Genomic DNA, 19,248 nt, shown 5'->3' with positions numbered 1-19,248 from the left:
AAGTGAAAGCACAGTTCCTCAAAGATACACAACCACTAAACGGTGGGACTGGGGTTTGAGTGCAGGGAGCCTGGTTTCAGAGCCTATGAACTGGAAGCCTTCCTGCTGTCAAGCTTTGGGGTTTTAATAAATTGCAGCTCTAGAGTCATACTGACAATGCTTTCACCTTTAAGACCCTGAGCTCACCTGAGGATGTGCCTAATGCACAGTCCTAGAGGTAGGGCACAGTCTTCTTTTAATGCCTCCAAAGTCGGTACCACCACCACCACCACCACCACCAACAACAAATTCTATTTCAGCCCATTGGTAAGAAAATGTATCCCTTAGAAGTGTGCCCAATTCCAAAAGCTTAAATAACTGGAAGGGCTATGCACTGTCAAGCTATATGCTGTCCCATTCTATTTGGGGAATATTTTAAAAATTGGGATATTTTTAAAGAAAAGATGAAGCTGGCTATTGTAGAGAAATAAATTTATACAATTTAAAAATGCCTGGTACAAAAATGTTTAAGTGGGTCCTTTAGCGATTGTAAATGATTACAAGAACTCTAAAAATGGCAACATGGATCTCAGCTCTGTGTATGGGACTCAGAACACAATAAAAAAAATCCAGGGAACAAATAAATGCATAAATATTTTTTAAAAGGTCACTTATTCATTTTGAGAGGGAGAAAGAGAGAAAGCATGTGCAAAAGAGGTAAGGAGTAGGGGAGGAGGAGGGGCAGAAAGAGAGAAGAGAGAAAGAATCACAAGCAGGCTCTGTGTCGTTCTCAGCACACAGAGCCCTATGCGGGGCTCAATCTCATGAACCGTGAGATCATGACCTGCACTGAAATCAGGAGTTGGACACTTATTCGACTGAACCACCCAGGTGTCCCAAATAAATGCATAAATATTTAATCAGCATATGGACATACATATGTGTTTTAAGATCCAACTATGAGTAAATGTATCTGCAAATGTTTTAGAGTCTTGATTATTCTTATCACTTTAATTTGCTAGGGGCTCCTTTGTTAGGTGAAGAAGTGCTATCTTTGCCTTATTCTCTGACTTCTGTTCATGATTTTATCTTCCTGAACAGAGGTGGTATAGCAATAGTGGTTAAGAACCTTGGCTTTGAAACCTGTAACACCTGAGTTTGATTCTAGTTCACCTTCTTATTACCTGTATGGCATGAGTCCAGTTAGTCAACCTTGGTGCCTTCATTTTCAAATGGGCATTGTAACATTTACCTCTTATTTTATAGTAAAAACCCAAAGTCATAATGTGTATAAGCATTGTCTGGCCCATAGAAAGTACATATTCAAAATGGTCGCAATATAAAATTCACATTTATCAACACAGACTGACTCTCTTTCTGATGTTGCCCAGAAAGCATAGTGTCCAAGTCAGATATATATCTTTTTAGAATATCATCCCACTCAAAATCAGAAGAATAGTCACTATAAATCATTTGGGTCTCAAAGGCGCTTTACATTAGTGAATCAGTTTAGAAGACTTAAATTCATCTTCATCTTTTTAGGGACTTTTATCCTTGGGAACCTGGGGAATGAAGGAAAGCTCTGTTTTTAAACTTCATGTGAAGGGTTCCTCGGTGGCTCAGTTGATTGAGCATCTGTCTTCTGCTCAGGTTATGATCTCACAGTTTGTGAGTTCCAGCCCCATATCGGGCTTCCTGCTGTCAGGGCAGAGCCTGCTTTGGATCCTCTTTCCTTCTCCTCTCTGGCCTCCCCCCATTTGTTCACACACACACTCTGTCTCTCTCTCCCTCCAAATTAAATAAACATTTAAACTTTAAGTGAGAAGATTGAGAGGAGGGGCTAGTGGTTTCCACTATAGTTAGTCTCATTAGAAGTGGAGAAGGTGGGGCACCTGGGTGGCGCAGTCGGTTAAGCATCCGACTTCAGCCAGGTCACGATCTCGCGGTCCGTGAGTTCGAGCCCCGCGTCAGGCTCTGGGCTGATGGCTCAGAGCCTGGAGCCTGTTTCCGATTCTGTGTCTCCCTCTCTATCTGCCCCTCCCCTGTTCATGCTCTGTCTCTCTCCCAAAAAAAATAAATAAACGTTGAAAAAAAAAGAAGTGGAGAAGGTAATTCATTATTAATGAGCATCTACTCTGTGCCAAAGGCTTACATATATTATCTCACTTAATCCTCTTGGCAGCCCTCTGGAAGTTGTATGAAGACTGCCATTTTACAGATGAGTGAAATGAACCACAGAGAGGACAAGGTAACTTCTTCAAGGTCACATGGGGTCAGTTGGGATTCAAGCTCAGTATACCATATGGCCTTCATGTAGGTCTGCTTTCCAAACAGTCTTGAATGGTTACACAAGACTGAGGAAGAAAATGCATGTTACTTACTGGGAATGAGTAATGATTTATACTGAGAGAAGTTATTGAGTGGCAAGCAGCACACGGACATAATTTTTGCAATTATCGTGTTATACTGCAAAATAATTTTTCACTGACAACATAGTCAGCATATTCCTAGCTGTGTAAAGAGAGTGCCTGTTGTTAGCTAGTTGCTTCCCATTGCGCTACTTTGAAGACAGAGTAAACCAATATAGGTGCAGCACACAGGTGATTTTTTAAGCAAGTTTTCCTCTATGCCAGTCAATATATTTTTCACTGCATCCAGGAAGATTACAATTCTGAGAAGGAGCCACTAAGATTCAGTTCTGGAGCTGAAAATCCTAACAAAATCTAAGGGTGGATTTTCTAATGTGTTCCAGAATGATAGAAGCCACCAGTCAAATTCTCAGAACCTCCTGAAGAAAAGATTTACCTGCTAAAGGGATGTCACATGTAATCTAGGTCAGGTAAAATACTTCATATCTCATTATTGAAATTCCTCATTGCTTTGCCTTCCAAAAAACATTTGTCAAGGACCATTTGACATGGGATCACAAATAAAGCAAAAAGAATTCATTTGTTTGTATTATGACATATACTGATTGTGATTACTATGCAAATGATTTAGTTTTTTTTCAATTTCATATTGCTTTTAAATAACCAAGACTCCCTTTTAAGGTTTCAATACTGACTTACCATTGTCTTCAACAGAGAAGTAGAAGAGGTCCTTTGTTGCTTTGCTGCCTTCATTCAACACATAGCAGATCCTGCTCTCATCAATGTCAGCTGATGAAAAAGCAAGTTTCACTCATCATAATGGCACAACAGAAAATGAGGATGTTAAGAACGTCAACATTTTGGGGCGCCTGAGTGGCTCAGTTGGTTAAGTGAACGACTCTTGATTTCGGGCTCAGGTCATGACTTCATGGTTTATGAGATCCAGCCCTGTGACGGGCTCTGCACTGGCAGAGCACCGTCTGCCTGGGATTCTCTCTTTCTCACTCTGTTCCTCCCCTGCTTGCTTTCTCTCTGTCTGTCTCTCTCTCTCAAAAATGAATAAGTAAACTTAAAAAAAAAAAGTCAATATTTTAAGGCATGAAAATACTACAATAAAGAAATTTTAAAATGATGAAACGAACACAAATCTAACTTTTTAAAAAAGATTAGGTGAACATGAATCTAAATTGTTCTTAATGTTATACCATCAAAAATAGAACTTAGTTTAAAATTTTGTTACTGGGCTATGTGTATGAACTTTAGGATAATACCCCCCAAAAAGGACATTCTAGATGTGCATGTTTCACAACATCTGGGCCCTCATGGAGAGGTGAGTCCATGTGGTTTTAGGTCTTCTGCAAAAGCATGGAGCTTGGCCTGATGGCAGTTATTGATTAACTATTTGTCAAAATGAATTTAAACAAGAACAATGGCTGCATTCTAAGGAAAAAGAAAATGAGAATCAAATCATGACTTTTTATTATTACCTATTCTCTTGGATTTTTAAGAATTTTTTTTTCAACGTTTATTTTTTTGGGGACAGAGAGAGACAGAGCATGAACGGGGGAGGGACAGAGAGAGAGGGAGACACAGAATTGGAAACAGGCTCCAGGCTCTGAGCCATCAGCCCAGAGCCCGACACGGGGCTCAAACTCATGGACCGCGAGATCGTGACCTGGCTGAAGTCGGACGCTTAACCACCCAGGCGCCCCGGATTTTTAAGAATTTGTCCCTTGGGTCTATTATCGTGTTTTTGTATTGGTAATTATTAGTATTTTAAAGGCAATTGGCATTTTGGGGGTATTTATTTATAAAGATAATTCTTATGGGGTGCCTGGGCGGCTCACTCGGTTAAGCAACTGACTCTTGGTTTTGGCTCAGGTCATGATCTCACAGTTTCTGAGTTCAAGCCCCCTAATCAGGCTCCGTGCTGGTAGTGTGGAGCCTGCTTGGGATTCTCTCTCTCTCTCTTCTCTCTCTTGTAAAACCACATATGATTTCATTGGCTTTAGAGACAATTCTGAAAATGTAACTAAACTATTTTTTATTTTCATTTTAAAGTTTTATTTATTTGAGAGGAAGGAAAGGACAGAGGGAGAGGGAGAGAAAGAGAGAGAGAGAGAGAGGGAGAAAATGAGCAGTTAAGGGACAGAGAGGGAAAATCCCAAGCAGGCTTCACCCTCAGCACGAGCCCAACACAGGGCTCAATCCCACGACTGTGAGATCACAACCTGAGCCCATATCAAGAATCAGATGCTTGGCTGAGCCACCCAGGTACTCTGATAATTAAATTATTTTTTAAACAGCCTTCATAAGTTTTACTCTAAGACCGCATTTAGGTTTAAATGTATTGTATGTAGAAAATTCCTTTAATCTCTTCACATCTCATGCACACAGAGCTGCACGATAAAGTGTTAAGACAATGTAAAGGGCTACCAAAGAGACCAGGTGTCACATTGCCTGGGAAAACAGAGGAACCTGCCTCAAGTTCACCATTAGTACTAACAACAAATATATTTAGAAAGAAAAAATCCTTCAAACATATCCTTCTGCATTTAGGAAAATTTAGTTCTATGCTTTTATTTTTTAGATGCAGAAATTACTTGAAAATTATTTGAACACAATAAAATGTGCAGTGTAATATTTGTCTCTAAAATCTAAATATAAAATATCATCTTCAGAAAAGTAAACTTACTAGTGAACTATGAAAACAATTCCTAGGTATGGTTCTTTACTTAAAATTTGAAATTCAATGGATATTTTCAAAATTAATGTAATCATATCTTATGATGGTATTTTTCAGAAGCTGTCCACCTGCATTCTGTAATTTTAAGGCATAACTAAAAGCCTTACCAGCTGTCCAAGGGTTCCTGTTAAATGGGCATCCTGAGGAAATAGCTGAAGAAAGACTACTTGCCTTTTTTTGTTATCTGAATAATCTCGCATTCCATTGTATTTCATCAGAATCAGAATTTTTCTGCAAATGCAGAGCTTGGGACAATTTTAAACAGAACTGGGAGATCTAATCTGCTCAAGGAGAGGGACAGAGGCATCGGGGACATTGTTTACTAACCTTGTGTAAACACTCGCGTACTCTTGTTCCCAAGGCCAGTGTTGATAATGAAGCCATGCTCTGGTCCTCCGGTCACTTTATACTTCAGGAGCCCATGGACACTGTTCTGATCCTCTGTCCTCAGAGACCTGCTGGTAATCAAGAAGCTCATGTGTCCAGTGTGAAGGTGCTTCAAGGCCGATGCACCTCTGTTAATGGCAATCTGGGGGAGTCTGTTATCTAGGGAACTTATGTGGATCCTCATTACCTGAGGTTTGTGTGTCTCTAGGACAGTGTCTGGGAAGACATAGAAGTCAGCATGAGTGCCATCTGTCACAGTCAAAGAGAAACAGTCTTCAGTCGCCTCACTGCCATCATGCCAGTAGCTAATCAGGTTGTCATTCAGGTCTCGCTTGGTGAAGGTGGTCACAGGATGGTGGCCATTATACAAAATCCTGCCATGGATGGGGAGCTGGGTGATAGTAAAGAGGAGAAGATCATCTGGAGTATCCTTATCTTCCGCTGTTAACTCAAAGGGAGTGATCTGTTTGCTTTCCCCTTCTTGCAGCATTAGTTTGTGGATGGTCAAGATAGGTTTCTTATCATCCACATCTATGATGTAGATCCTGAAGGTTCGGAACACAGGGTTGTGTCCATCAGTCACTTGAAACTCAAAGCTGTCCATCTTTATCTCGTCATTTGAAGTGTGGACATAGCATATTTTGTTGCTAGCCAACTGTAGCTGAGTGAAAGAGGCAATGGGCTTCCCAGAGTGGTCAGAGCTCTCCAAGTGCCCGAGGCTAGGAGCCCGTGTGACTCTGAAGTGAAGCTGTTCATTAGGGCTGTTGATGTCGCTGGTGCTAAGCAGATTGGTGGTAAGGGTCACTCTGCCACCTTCTGTCAGGGTAATCCCTTTGCTAACCACCTCAGGTGAGACTCTGTCTAAACTGCCAACAGTGATGTAGAAGGAGCAGTCTATCAAAGGGTTAATCCCATCAGTCACATCAAATTTGACAATGTCAAGAACTCCTTCTTGGCCTGTGTGAGTGTAACAGATGAGGCCTCTGTTAATCTCATCCTGGGTAAAGTTCATCCCAAGGGTGAGGTTGTTCCTCACCTCCCCTCTGGGTTTTCTCAGTCGCTGTAGAAGCCCTTGTTGAGGCCCTGAACGGAGGACAAAACTGAGGCTCTTCTCATCGGAGTCAAGATCTGTGGCTTTGAGGACCCAATTTGTAATGACCTTAGTGTGTCTGGTCTCTACTTCCAGCCCATCATTAATGGTCAGCTGAGGGGTTTCATCATCCACTAGGATCACCACAATGGGTACCTTCCTGTGGGTAATGTGCTTGCCGTCACTCAGCCAGACCTCAAAACTGTCCTCTGTGGTCTCGGAGTCATCATGCTCATACACAATGGTGGAGGCCTCCTGGATCTCCTGTAGGGTAAAACTGTGGATGGGCTGGCTGCCTGTGGCCAGCTGCTGTACGATTCGTCCATGCTGAGGGAGGGCTGTGAGCTGAAAGTGAAGCTCATTCTGTGGCAAGTCAGCATCTGCTCCATTGAGCAGTGGGGTGTCTATGACCAGACTCATCCCCTCTAATACCACAAACTCACCAGCAAAAAGTTCAGGCTGCTCGTCATTGGTGGGTAAAATGATTATGGGGAAGACAACATTTGGGGAGAAGTTGATGCCATCAGAACAATAAAAGGTGAATTGATCTTTTTGTGGCTCTACCCCCTTGTGAATACTCTGTACATAATTGATATGCCTCACTTGGACATCACTGATGGAGAAAGCACTGATGGGGCTACCAGCCCGTGATTCTTTTGAGCCAGGAGCTGGTGCAATGTTTTCCAGGTAGCCAGAGGCTGGCTGACTGGTCACTGTGCATAGGATTTCATCTTGGGGTGTGTCCACATCTTCAATACTGAGATGTTGTAAGGTCAAGGGACTCTTCCCACCTTCATCAACAATATAAGACTCTGCCACTGAGACTTTGGGTGCCACATTGTCCACAGGCAGCACAACCACTTGCACCTGCACTCTTTCCACTATGCTGTTCCCCACCAACCACTGATAAGAACCCTCGGAGAGGGTGAGGCTGAAGACATCATGTTGTTTCTGGAAACCAACTTCACCCCCAGTGTGGACATAGACTACTGCCCCACTGATGAGGTCCTCTTGGGTGAATCGTTCTGCAGGTAAACCATGCACGAGAATAGTACCCAATTTTGGGCTATCTTCCAAAATGAAAGACAACATCAAGTCATCTGTGCCCTTCTTTTTGCCATGTATGATGCCCATGGTGATCTCAGCGGCTCTGTTCTCTAGTACATCAATGGAAACATCTAATAACGGACCACCTGTAATAGAGATCCTGGGAGTTTTGTCAGCTGTAGTGGGATGCACAGAAATCTGGATGGTGATGGGTATGTGGTGAACCCCGTCACTTACCTCCAGATGGAAGGTGTCATTGGTAGTCTGGTCTCTGCTGTGCTGGTAAGAGACACTCCCATTAATTACATCAGCTTGCATGAAAAGCTCTCCTGGGGTCATATGTTTGTTTAAGTAGTACAAGTGTCCATGTTGGGGACCCCAGACTAATATGAAGACAATTTGGTCAACATCTGTGTCAGGATCTATGACACCCAGTTCATTCCTGCTGAGGATAAAACTTTCTCCCTCTAAGACAGTAAAGCCTCTGTTGGTGACTTTGGGAGGCTGATTGTCCAAAGGCTTTAGGAATAACGTGAATGTGCCAGGCACACTATTGCCTGCAGCATCCTCCACTCGGTAGGTGAACTGCACAACCCGTCGTGCGACACCCAGCATCTTCTGTGGGGGCTGATAGGCAACTTGGTGCAGATTTACCTGGGCCTGGGTGAAGCGCATGATGGGCATGTCTGGGGAATCAGTGAGGACAATTTCTCCAGCCAGGACTTGGTGGTTGTCATCTGTGTCAGTTGGGGGTGTCAGCAGGGTGTACCACAGGTTCTGGTCATCTGAGTCCTCATCAGTATATTGGAGGAATTTCTTCTGGAAGTGAGTGAGTTGGTATTGTTGCACAGTCATTTCTAGAGTAGTTCCTGGAAATAGTTCCGGACTCTTCAGATCCACTGGTTGGACCCTGACAGTGAAGAAGTGTTGGTTGGATAGATTGGGTGGCTCATGGTCATCCTGTACACGGAAAGTCAGCCGGGCCACTACAGGTTGAGGGCTATGGGGTCCAAGATAGCGGTAGAAGAGTTTCCCTCCCATTATGTCTTGCTGAAGCCATTCAGTCACCACCTTCTCATAAAGTCCTTCTCTTTCCACATAAGACCAGTCCTCATCTTCAGGGGACAGAGGTGGCTCAGTCTGCCGCAGCAGCATCTCCCCCTGGTACTGACTGGAGTAGGAGGAACCAGGGGCTAGATCCCGCCCTCCCTCTTCCTTTTTCCCTTCCAGAGGCTGGTCCTCCAGCACAAAGTGGATGGTTGAGTCCTCAGAGTCAGTATCAGTAGCACTCAGGACAAAGGGGGAAATCTGGACCACGTGTCCTTCTGTAACAGAGAGCCCGGTGTTGGCCTTGACCTTTGGTGGTTCATCATCGACAGGTATGATGGTGACGGGGAAGAGGAATTCCACCTGGTGGTGTCCATCCTCCATCCGGAAGATGATGTTGTCACTGTAGGTGTTGCTGCCATCATGCTGGTAAACCACTCGCCCTGCTGCCAGGTCCACCGGTGTGAAATGCTTGCACCCAGCGGGTGCCCCAAGCACCATCAGCTGCCCATGTCTTAAGCCCCTAACTGCAGTTACTGTCACTTCTTCCAGGTTATCATTATCACTGATCTGAAGGCTGTGGGTGCTGGACAGGGGCTTGGACTGACCTTCAAATAGCAGCAGTCCTCGGTTATATCTAGCCACTGGGGCCAGAGTGTTCGCGGGCTTCATTATCACCATGAAGGCAAAGGGGTCTGAGGTGGCACCATCTCCATCCACCACCTCCAGCTCCAACTGGAAGAGCTGCTCTGAATCCAATTTCTTTGTAGGGGGCTGATAGGCAATTTTCAGTTCCCGAAGCTCCCGCTGGGTGAAGAAGGAGACTGGAAGGCCCAGGGGGTCGTCAGTGCTGACCACGTACCCCTCGTGCCCTCGTGTGGTTGTGGGGGCATTGAGAATGTTGAAGACCAGGTCATCAGGGTCAGACTCCGTGTCTTCCGCAGCTAGTGCGTCAGGGGTCAGGGCTGTCAGCAAGAACTGATTGACCTCCATCATCATCAGGGCCACAAAACTGGGCCGAGGTGCCGTGTTCTCTACTCCGTCGCGGATGTTCACCAGCAGCTGGAAATGCTCACGGAGCAGCACCTCGGCTGACCCCACGCCTCTGTCTTCTGGCCCTAGCAGCTCCGCCATAAAGGGCACATAGTCCCGACTGGGCGACAGGGTGGTGGCGGTATGCTGGTAGCGCACCCCAGCTCTGACAAAAGCCTCACAGTCTACGCCCTTGCCCCTGGGGAATGGGGCCCCCATGGCGTCCACCAAACGCCCATACTTGGGCAGTGGGCCGTCCTGGGGAGGAAGAAGGGTGAGCCGGCACCTGCTGGGGGCAGAGCCTGCGGACACCAGGGACGCAAAGTCCAGCACTCTCTTGTCGATGGCGTGGCTCCAGCCCCGCAGCTTCTCCACCGCCAAAGGCCTGTTGCGCATCACTAGCTCCGGCTGGGGAAACACCACGTCCACAGCCAGCGTGAAGGGCAGTGCTAGCGTGTAAGTCGGGGCGTCGTAGCGCAGCTGCAGCCGCACCCGAGCGCGCCCGGGGCTTCGGGAGCCGAAGTGGGTGTACTGGACCTGGCGGGGTCCGAAGGCGCAGGGGAAGCGGCCGGGGGAGAGCGCGCCGTGGCTCAGCGGCAAGGCTTCCAGCACCGTCACCTCGCACCAGTCCCCCGGCTGCACTCGAATCACCAGGTCCCGGAGCGGGTCGAGCCAAAGCGAGCGGCCCACAGGAACCCGGAGTCCGGGGTTGGCGATCAGGACGCTAGGGCCGTCGGGGCTACTGAGACCCGGTGCGCCCCAGGTGGGCCAGTAGAGCGCAGGGTGGTCTTCAGTCCCAGGCGAGGGCACCTGTCCATGTAGCACGGGGCAGCTCAGGAGCACGTAGGCGAGCGCCGCGACAAGCTGCCGGGGCGTCCCAGCGGGGCGCCGAGAAGTCCCAGCCATGGGACCTCGGCGCTGGAATGTCCCGGAGACTGCCCAGTCCGAAGAGGGCCGGCTCAGCTGCAGGTGCAGGCTGGGGAGGGAGTGGCTGCGGTCCAGTCGGGAGCCGAAGCGCGGACTCAGCAAGAGCCGGTGGCCGTGCTTCGGCTGTGGCAGGTAAAAGCCGCGGGGAGAAGGGGCTCTGCCCACCTTCTGCCCTGCTTGAGTCCCAAGTCTCTCCTCGGCTGGTTCCCGGGACCGCTGGATTTGTCCCAACGCCCCGACACCTAAGCGAGGGTGCCGGAGTTCGCCCCTCCTCTCCTTTGTGCCTTTAACCTGGCTACCTTACTGACCTTCGTGCCCGGAGGGGTAGTCGGCCACCGCGCAGCCCCGGCTGCCTGCTTCAAACCAGCTGGTCGGGATGTTCTCCCCGGACGCCTCAAAGAGATTGTCCTTTAGGACTGGGAGAGTGACAGCGACTGTACCGGGTCAGTTCTGCGCGTGGAAGACACAGCGCTCCCGCGGTCCGTTCACCCAGGCAACCGTGTTTCTGATGGGGGGGAGCGCCACCATACCTCTTCCTTACCGCTGACAGGCGTGCATTTTCTAGCCGAAATTGAGTCTCACTTCGGACATAAAGGAAGCTAGTGGGAGCTATTTTGCAAACAGGATTTTCTAGCTGCCTGTCTGATGAAGCTGCTTATTCCAGATCTTGTAATTCGGTGCTTCCAAAATAACCCTGGCATTTTTCTTCTGCTCACTTCTTGAGGAACAAGATGCGCATCCAGGCAGGCGAACTCGAATAGCTTTTAAAATTGGTTTCTAGTCAGTGGGTCTCACATACCACAACGGGGGGCGCAGGTTGGCTGCCTTCGTTTGTTTTTAGAATGTGGTTTCCGAATCTGATCAACAGTGACTCCCTCTGAGTTTATTAGACATGCTGTTTCCTAAGTACTTTCTTTGTAGAAAAATATATAGTAGCCAGAGGCGAGAATGTCAAGAGAAACAGTAGCAGAATACCCCAGGCCCTTGGATCGATTTTTGTGAATTAATCTATTTAACACTTGGAATGCCATCAGGCTCTTTCTTCCTGGCTTTTAGTTAAGGATGCCTGCCTTCCGTGGGTGTAGTGTTAGTTACTTAGCTTCCCATCCTTGTTTTAAAAAAAATATTAGAGGTGTCCTTTTAGCACAGGGAAGACTGATCTTTTCCTGTAAATAAAATGGCAATGTGCTTTCTTATGCAATTAATGTAAATGTGAGACTTGTCGATGTCCATGAAAATAGAGGCATCCAAAACTGTAGTGGTAAAAATGACTTCAAGGGGAATTTAAACATGTAGAATGTTGTCCTCAGATTATTTTGTTTTACTGTGTTGCAGATGTCGGTTTGATTCATTTCAGCAGCAGCAGCAGCACTGACTCCCAGAGTAGAAATAATCTGCTGTTGCCTTGAAAGAGTTAATTTTCTAAATATTTTAATCAGCCAGTGAAATGCCAGGGGTCTACATAATCCACTAAGGTAGAATGCTAGTATACCCCATTAGTATAGATTTGTTCACATAACAATATTAAGAGATAGCAAATTTAAAACAAAATGTTTAGCCTAATTATGCTAGTCCAGTGTGCCCAGAAATTAAAAAAAATATATATTTTGAATTGAAACAGGTAAAATTCCGTTGTAAATGCAAGAGGAATTATAGTTCATACAGCTACTGCCTTGTCCAAAGGATAGTTTTTCGATCATTGAACTTTTTTGCATATATTAAACTTTACCAAATGAATGTTCCTGTGTGAGTGTAATTTTGGTTCCTGTCCAAGCACCACTCACTCTGGGCAACTATCTGGTCCACGTGCTATTTTCATCATAGGCAGAGATGGGTGTAGGCAGGTGAGATGACGGAAGGCTAAACTACTAAGTTTTTATTTTTGTCCTCAAACCCTCCAGCTAACATTCTCTCTGTTCTGTTTTTTTTCCTACCAAACCTCTTGAAAGTGGGGTTTGGGTTTTTGTTTTTCCTGCTGTCTAAATTACTTATCCTCCCACTCCCTCCCTCCTAGAACACTACTGTCTGGCTTCCACGTTAGAAACATCAACAAAATTCTACCTGAGGTCATTGGCAAACTCCATGTGGCCAAATCTCATGGCTATTTTTCATATTGTCCATTGGCCACATCCTTCTGGCTTTCCTCTTTCCTCTCAGTTCATGTCCATCTTCTTCAGGAACCCTTTTTCCTATGCTCCCCAAGCCACTTTAAATCAGTTTGTAATTATGCATTTGTGGATAACTTGATGAAGCAACGTGAGAGTAGGGAGGATGCGATGTTGACCCTGATAGCCAGTGCTTATGCCAAGGACTGGCACACAGCAGGTACATAAGAGCTATTTGTTGATTGAATGAATAAAAGATTAAGAAGTAGTAATCGATGTACTATGAAGTCCAGGTATCAGGCAAAACAAACAAACAAAAATAGTGCAAGGATAGGATAACTTTTTTGTAGCTGCACCCAAGTCCATCTGCCTGATGCACAGCAAAGACAATTACTAGAACATGGAGCATGCAGCAAGGAAAGGCTTTATTCAGGAGGCTGCCAAAGGAGGAGATGAACAGACAGGAGGGCAAGCCTCCAATCCACCTCCCTGAAGGAGGAGGGTCGTGAGATTTAAAGGCAAATGAAAAGGGTCTGGGTAAAAGCTGCAGCTGTGCTTATTAGTCCTGTTAACCCTTAGGTTACCAGTCTTTTGATCCTTTCTCATTCTTGAGGAAATTGGGACAATGACCATTCTAGCCACTTCCTGCTAAAATGGGGCAAAGATCAGGATGAGAGGAATGAGAGCTTTCTGCGCTCTTTTAGCAATCTTTAGCTCTATGCTGAAACTCAACAGTTTACATTACCTGGATTTTTATATTTTTATAGTAGTTCTTGTACTATAGTTTATCTAGAGCCTTCAGGGAGATTTGTTATAACCAAGTAGCTTGTTGTACTTATCCATATATTTCTTTGAACTAGCTTTCCTAAATAGTTACAAGTCCTTCAGAGGCTTCCTGGTCCAACCGAGGTTCTTTTTGATGTTCTCCTTGCTGACAGGATATAAGGAACCTGTGGATTCTTCTAATTTGAGTGTCATGAATCCATGGCTTAATTCCCTTTAGTTTCACTGAGGGATGGGTGGTCAACAGCACCTTGCAAGGTTTTGTACAAGGCAGTTGGAGTCGGTGCTCTGGGTGTTTGGTCTTCCAGCTTCAGTAACACTAAGTCCAGGATTCGGGTGCTGTAAGGGCACATCTGTGGAGTGCTTCAACCTGCTGGAAGCAAATATATGTACTGAACATACCTGATAGAGTTCCTGACAGGACAGGACTCATACTTTTTTTTTTTTTTTTTAATGTTTATTTATTTATTTTGAGAAAGAAAGCATGAGCAGGGGAGGGAAAGAGAGAGAGAGAATCCCAATCAGGCTCTGCCCTGGCCACAGGGCTCAATCTCATGAACCATGAGATCGTGACCTGAGCCAAAGTCAAGAGCCAGATGCTTAACCGACTAAGCCATCCAGGTGCCCCAGGAACTTAAAAAAAAAAAAAATTAACATTTATTTTTGAGAGATAAAGAGAGAGAGAAAGAGAGAGCAGAGGAGCAGTAGAGAGGGAGGGAGACACAGAATCCGAAGCAGGCTCCAGGCTCTGAGCTGTCAGCATAGAGCCTGATGTGGGGCTCAAACCCACTGACCGTGAGATCATGACCTAAGCCAAAGTTGGACGCTCAACCAACTGAACCACCCAGGCACCCCTGGTGCCCCAGGAACTCTTAAGTCATGAAAAAAGTGTAGAGTCCTCCATATGACATTTCTCAGGGGCTTAAACCAAGCCTGCTTCTAAGGAGCTGCTCTAACCCAAAGCAAGGCACCTGTCAAGGCTTTTTCCCAAGTTGGTTTCTTGGCATATCCTAGCTAAAGTTCATTTATTCTGTTTTTCCAGTTTATTTGGGTCTTCAGGAAGGAGTTTAATTTCTGTTAATTCCCAAGGCTTTGGACACTGCTTGTATGACGTTTGCCACAAATGCAGCTCTACGGTTGCTCTGAGTTATTAGCAGCAATTCAAACCTAGGAATGATTTTGCTTAAAAGTGTTTTGACAACTTCTGAGGACTTCTCTGAACAGCATGGAAAAGCTTCAACCCAGTCTGTAAAGTTGTCTACAAATAGAAAATATCAAAAATTACCTGTTGTTTTGGTATCATGGTGAAATCTACCTGCCAATCTTCTCCAAGTTTGGTGTCTCTAAATTGCATACCTTTTAGCACTGGGACGGGCCCAGTCTTAAGATTGTTTTTTAGTCCAGCTGTCACATTTTTAATAGTTCTCTAAATATTGGGATCTGCAATATACTTCCGGATCCACTGAAGAGTAGCATCTCACCCATAATAGGTGCTTGGGTGAATATAGTTAATTATTTCTCCCACAAGAGGTTCTGAAATAAGGGTTCATTATATTTCCAGCTGGCTTTAATGTCAGCATGGTGTTTAAATCCCCATTCCTTAGAGTTTTTTGTTTTTTGTTTTTTTTGTCCTCCAAGGAATATTGGGGCTGATACTTTAGTTAAATCTATGTCTAGCACTAAAGTCTATAATTAGAGAGGGTTTTGGACCTTAGTATAGGCCGCCAGCCTGGTAGCTTGATCTGCCCAGTTGTTCCCTTGGGCAATCAGTCTAATTTCTGGTGTCCTCAGCAGTGGACAATAGCTGATGGGTCACCATTGCAATCAGCTCTTAATGGTTTTGGATCCATTCAACTGTTCTTGTCCATAAACGTCTCAAACTCTGGATTTTCCAATAGCAGATCCATCAGATCAGGATGTCTGGAATAAACTTGCTCAATTATCTGTATGTCTCTGGGGATCTTTGAGTGGTTTATGAAGCAACAGGCATAAGACAGTCTAAACATGGGGCATCGCAGCAGTTTTTCTCGAAATTTACCTCAAGTTGTCCAGCTTCAGTTTGCAGGGCTTCCGTAAAAAGAACAGTTTTATTTCTCAGTGATTGCATGTCAAGAGAATGGGAGAAGATAGGAAATATTAGTTTGGAGAGTCATAGCCAGATATTTGAGGAAACCAGAAGAATTCAGAACGCAGCTCAGTTTTATAGGCAAACAACAAACACTCAAAAGACAGTTAATCAGAACTAGAATCTAACTAGTAACAAAGGTGTGTTACTGAAATAGAATTTCTCTAAAATCACCCCCATTTCCAAAGATAATTAAATTGGCGCTAATTTGTTTCTAAAATAAGTCCAGTTATGACAAACTTGGCCTAATTATTTACCCTAAGTGCAGCAAAACAGTGATTGGCCATATAGGTTTTTGTTTGTTTGCTTGTTTTTTTAAATCTGCTTTCCTGGAAACTTTCATATTGAATTTCATATCTGATTTTCAGATTGAACTTTTGATTGCCTCTCAAGGCTAAGAAGCCAAGCCAAATACTTGCCGTCAGATTTCACCTGTAATACCTACAGGTTTGGCTGAATTCCTCTCTTCTCAAGGTCCCCCAAGTATCCTGAGGTTCGTGTACCTGCCAGGAAGTGACCTTCTTTACTCACCTGGGAAGGCTGCTGGAACCCTGTAAGCAAGGTATCAGGCTGATTTTTCAGAGAGACTACATTGGCTCCATGAAGTCAACCTTAATTCCTTAAAGCAGTCTGGTCATAGCTGAGTCTATGCATATCTCTCTAAATTAGGACATTCCAGTCAAAGCCTTGGCAATATAACCAATGTTTTTTCCATTGTGTTCTGACATCAGTAAAACAGATTCTTATTAAACTTATGCAAATAATACATTGCCATGAAAATAGAAGTGTCTGAATTCTGGAGGGATCAGGTAGGGAGATAAAGATAAATGTAAATATTTGTTTACAAAGGAATATTTTACGAAATTTCTACAAATCATAGGTAGCCTTAAATCTGGAATAGCAAACATTAGAGAACCAGCAATGTTTTTAACAAGAGTCTGTTTGCAGTTTTCCCATTAGTTCCAGATTTAGTTTTATGACCTTAAAGATATCAGAGACCTGTATTTGTTATTACAATGCAATTGGCAAGAAAATTCTGTGACACACAACACTTTAATAATTAGAATTGCAAGTGATGGCATTACACCAGGACATATCAACACCTTAGGAATTTTATACAAATTCTGAACAGTTCTAGCATTCAACCATGTAACATAACCTAAGGAGATTTATCATCACTTGTTTGATAATGCTTCCCATGTGATTTGACATTACAAGCCTAATTAGTCAAAAAGATTTAATTTAGAAGCTTAATTTTGGGAAGTTTTTCTGAAATATCAAGGTTTTAAAGCACATGCCTAAATAAAATTAGAGATCATTGTAAAATTATATATTCAGCGAAGGTGGCAATAAGATTCTAAGGTAAATGCAGAGGGTTACATAGTTGTAACTTTTAATATTGAGAAGATGCAGCATTAAGTAATTAAATACCTAATAAAGACAAAACATAGAAGCTTCATTTTTCTAGACAAAGATAAAAAACCTTTATTTATAATTTAGACCAATAATCTAAGAAAAATCTCATTTTAACAGAGACACACCAAATTCTAATCTTTTACTGGTATACTTATAATATTAAGACTCATTCTTTCCAGGAAGATGAATTTTAAAAAATGATTCAATCTCTCCCTTTTTTCTTACCTGTTATTTCCCATGTTGATGTCGAGACCAGGACATCCAGGGAACCGTGTGGATCCGAGTTCCTGTGGCAGGTGCTGGGATGTGCTGACCAGAATCCCCATCAGAAATGTCGGACTCTGGGCTGTAGGAACACCACCGATGGTCCCCAACTCTCTGATGCCACTGGGGGGTCGCCCTGATGGAAGACAGCTGCCTTGCCAAGGGCATGCCCTCTCCCCAGGTGCTCACATCCAATGACTGTTCAACAGGAGGGTATAAAAGTCCGACCCTTTTGTCCCAATTTAGGAGGATTCTGAAGGGCAATCCAACATTTGGAACTCCTCAGAGAGTCAGCTAAGGTTTCTGTTGATGTGCTACCACTCAACTCCTGCCTAACCTTGTTCTTACCCTCCCCTTCTCCTGGCCAGGTGCTGATCACTCCCTAACACACTTGTTTACACACTAATCTCCATAATCTTCGTCCTGACTGTGCACAAAATTCCTTTCCAAAGATTCCCTTCTCACAAACCTTCTCCAATGTTCCTTTTACATTTATTCAGATTTTGTCCTAAGTTTTCCCTCTTTAAATAACCAGTCTTGCTTTCCTTGCATACAGAGTTGTTTCCCTTATTTTCAGTAGTCTTAATTACATTTATTTAAATTGTTTACATCTGTTTGTTCTTATATTGCCCATAAAACTTTCTAAGGCATTTGACAAAGTTCTCAGGGTTTTTTTCCTGACAAATGGAATGGAAACTTATGAACTTATTTGACTTATTTGACTTTCAATAAACATGAGTGAAATAAGAGTTTTACATTTAATGCTGATAATTCTAAAAACATGTCCATTTTAATTAAACCAACAACCCTAAGTTAGTTTTACTACTGAGTATTTTCCAAGATTGCATGGATTTGAAATACATTTGAGTTAGTTTCTATCTTTCTGAGTTTTAGAATGTCCAAATTCTTATAAGCGCTTGCCTTTAAACCAACTAAATAGGGCTCTTTTACAAATTTATTTTAGCAACACCTTTGAAGGTAGAAAAATTATCTCACAACATACCACATACATGAACACATACAAATGCAAAGAGGCAAACAAAATTTTAAAGGCCCAATTTACAAGTTTTTCTCTTTTACAAAATAAGTTTGACTGCAAGATAGTATTATAATTCATGGAACCATTACTTGGTCACCTTTCTGAATATTGTGGCCAAGCAATGTTTAAAAGAAAAAAAAGATTGCTCAGTTTTGGAGAATACGGCCCAACGGCTGCATCTGGGAATCAAATTGTCATTTCCCATTTTCCAGTTAGAACATGGTCAGTTTTATGGAAACCTACCCAAAGCTGCAGCAGCAAACAAACCAAATGAAGCCTAGGGTACCTCTGCAAGTGTTGGTTCCTCCCCAGAAGTTAGTGCTTCACCAACTGAACCAGATGGCTTTCAACTTCCTGCCTAAGGGTCGGAGCATCACTGACTGAACCAAATGGCTTCCTTATCAGCTTCTTAAGCTAGAAAAGACGGTGACGAGAACCCACACTACCTATATGGAGACAACCGAATGGGAGGAGGAAATCTAAGAGAGGGAGAGCCCAGCCAGAGAGGAGGAAGAAATATGCTCAGGTGCTGTTCCCCACGAAGTACTCACCACGAGCTGTGTCTGTGCAAACCAAACCCCAAAACCCTTTTCTTGCAGCAAGAGTTAAATTGAGTGCCAAAAGTTAGCGGCACCCAGGTGGGGGGGTTGCCTAGGGAAGGTCCCTAGGAAAGAATGCCCAGGCAGCTGCTTGGAGTCCTCACTGGACTCCCAGTACACGCTGGGGGCCCATGAACCACAGGCAAAAAGCTCCTGGCTAGCTTGCTAAATTCATGTGCTTGACAGGCAGCAAAGATGATCATTGAGACATCAAGGGTGCAGCAAGGAAAGGGCTTATTTGAAAGGCACCCAAATGGAGGTGATGCAAAGACAAGCCTCTGATCCACCTCCCA

General features: G+C 44.1%; 1 protein-coding gene across 1 annotated transcript in view; it reads right to left on the bottom strand.

Annotated features, from left to right (window-relative positions):
- The window catches only part of FREM3 (FRAS1 related extracellular matrix 3), an 86,747-nt gene extending 76,144 nt beyond the window's left edge, over positions 1-10,603 (bottom strand). Inside the window, exons 1-2 of the mRNA XM_047856704.1 lie at positions 5,422-10,603; positions 3,048-3,137 (exon numbers count right to left, since the gene is read on the bottom strand). Coding sequence (XP_047712660.1) covers positions 3,048-3,137; positions 5,422-10,603 — 5,272 coding nt within the window. The remainder of the gene's footprint in view (positions 1-3,047; positions 3,138-5,421) is intronic.
- Positions 10,604-19,248: the final 8,645 nt, after the last annotated feature.

The sequence above is a fragment of the Prionailurus viverrinus genome, chromosome B1, assembly GCF_022837055.1.
Source record: "Prionailurus viverrinus isolate Anna chromosome B1, UM_Priviv_1.0, whole genome shotgun sequence".
Lineage (NCBI taxonomy): Eukaryota > Metazoa > Chordata > Mammalia > Carnivora > Felidae > Prionailurus > Prionailurus viverrinus.
Note: the sequence above shows the minus strand (reverse complement) of the source record. Positions and strands in the feature narration are given on the sequence as shown.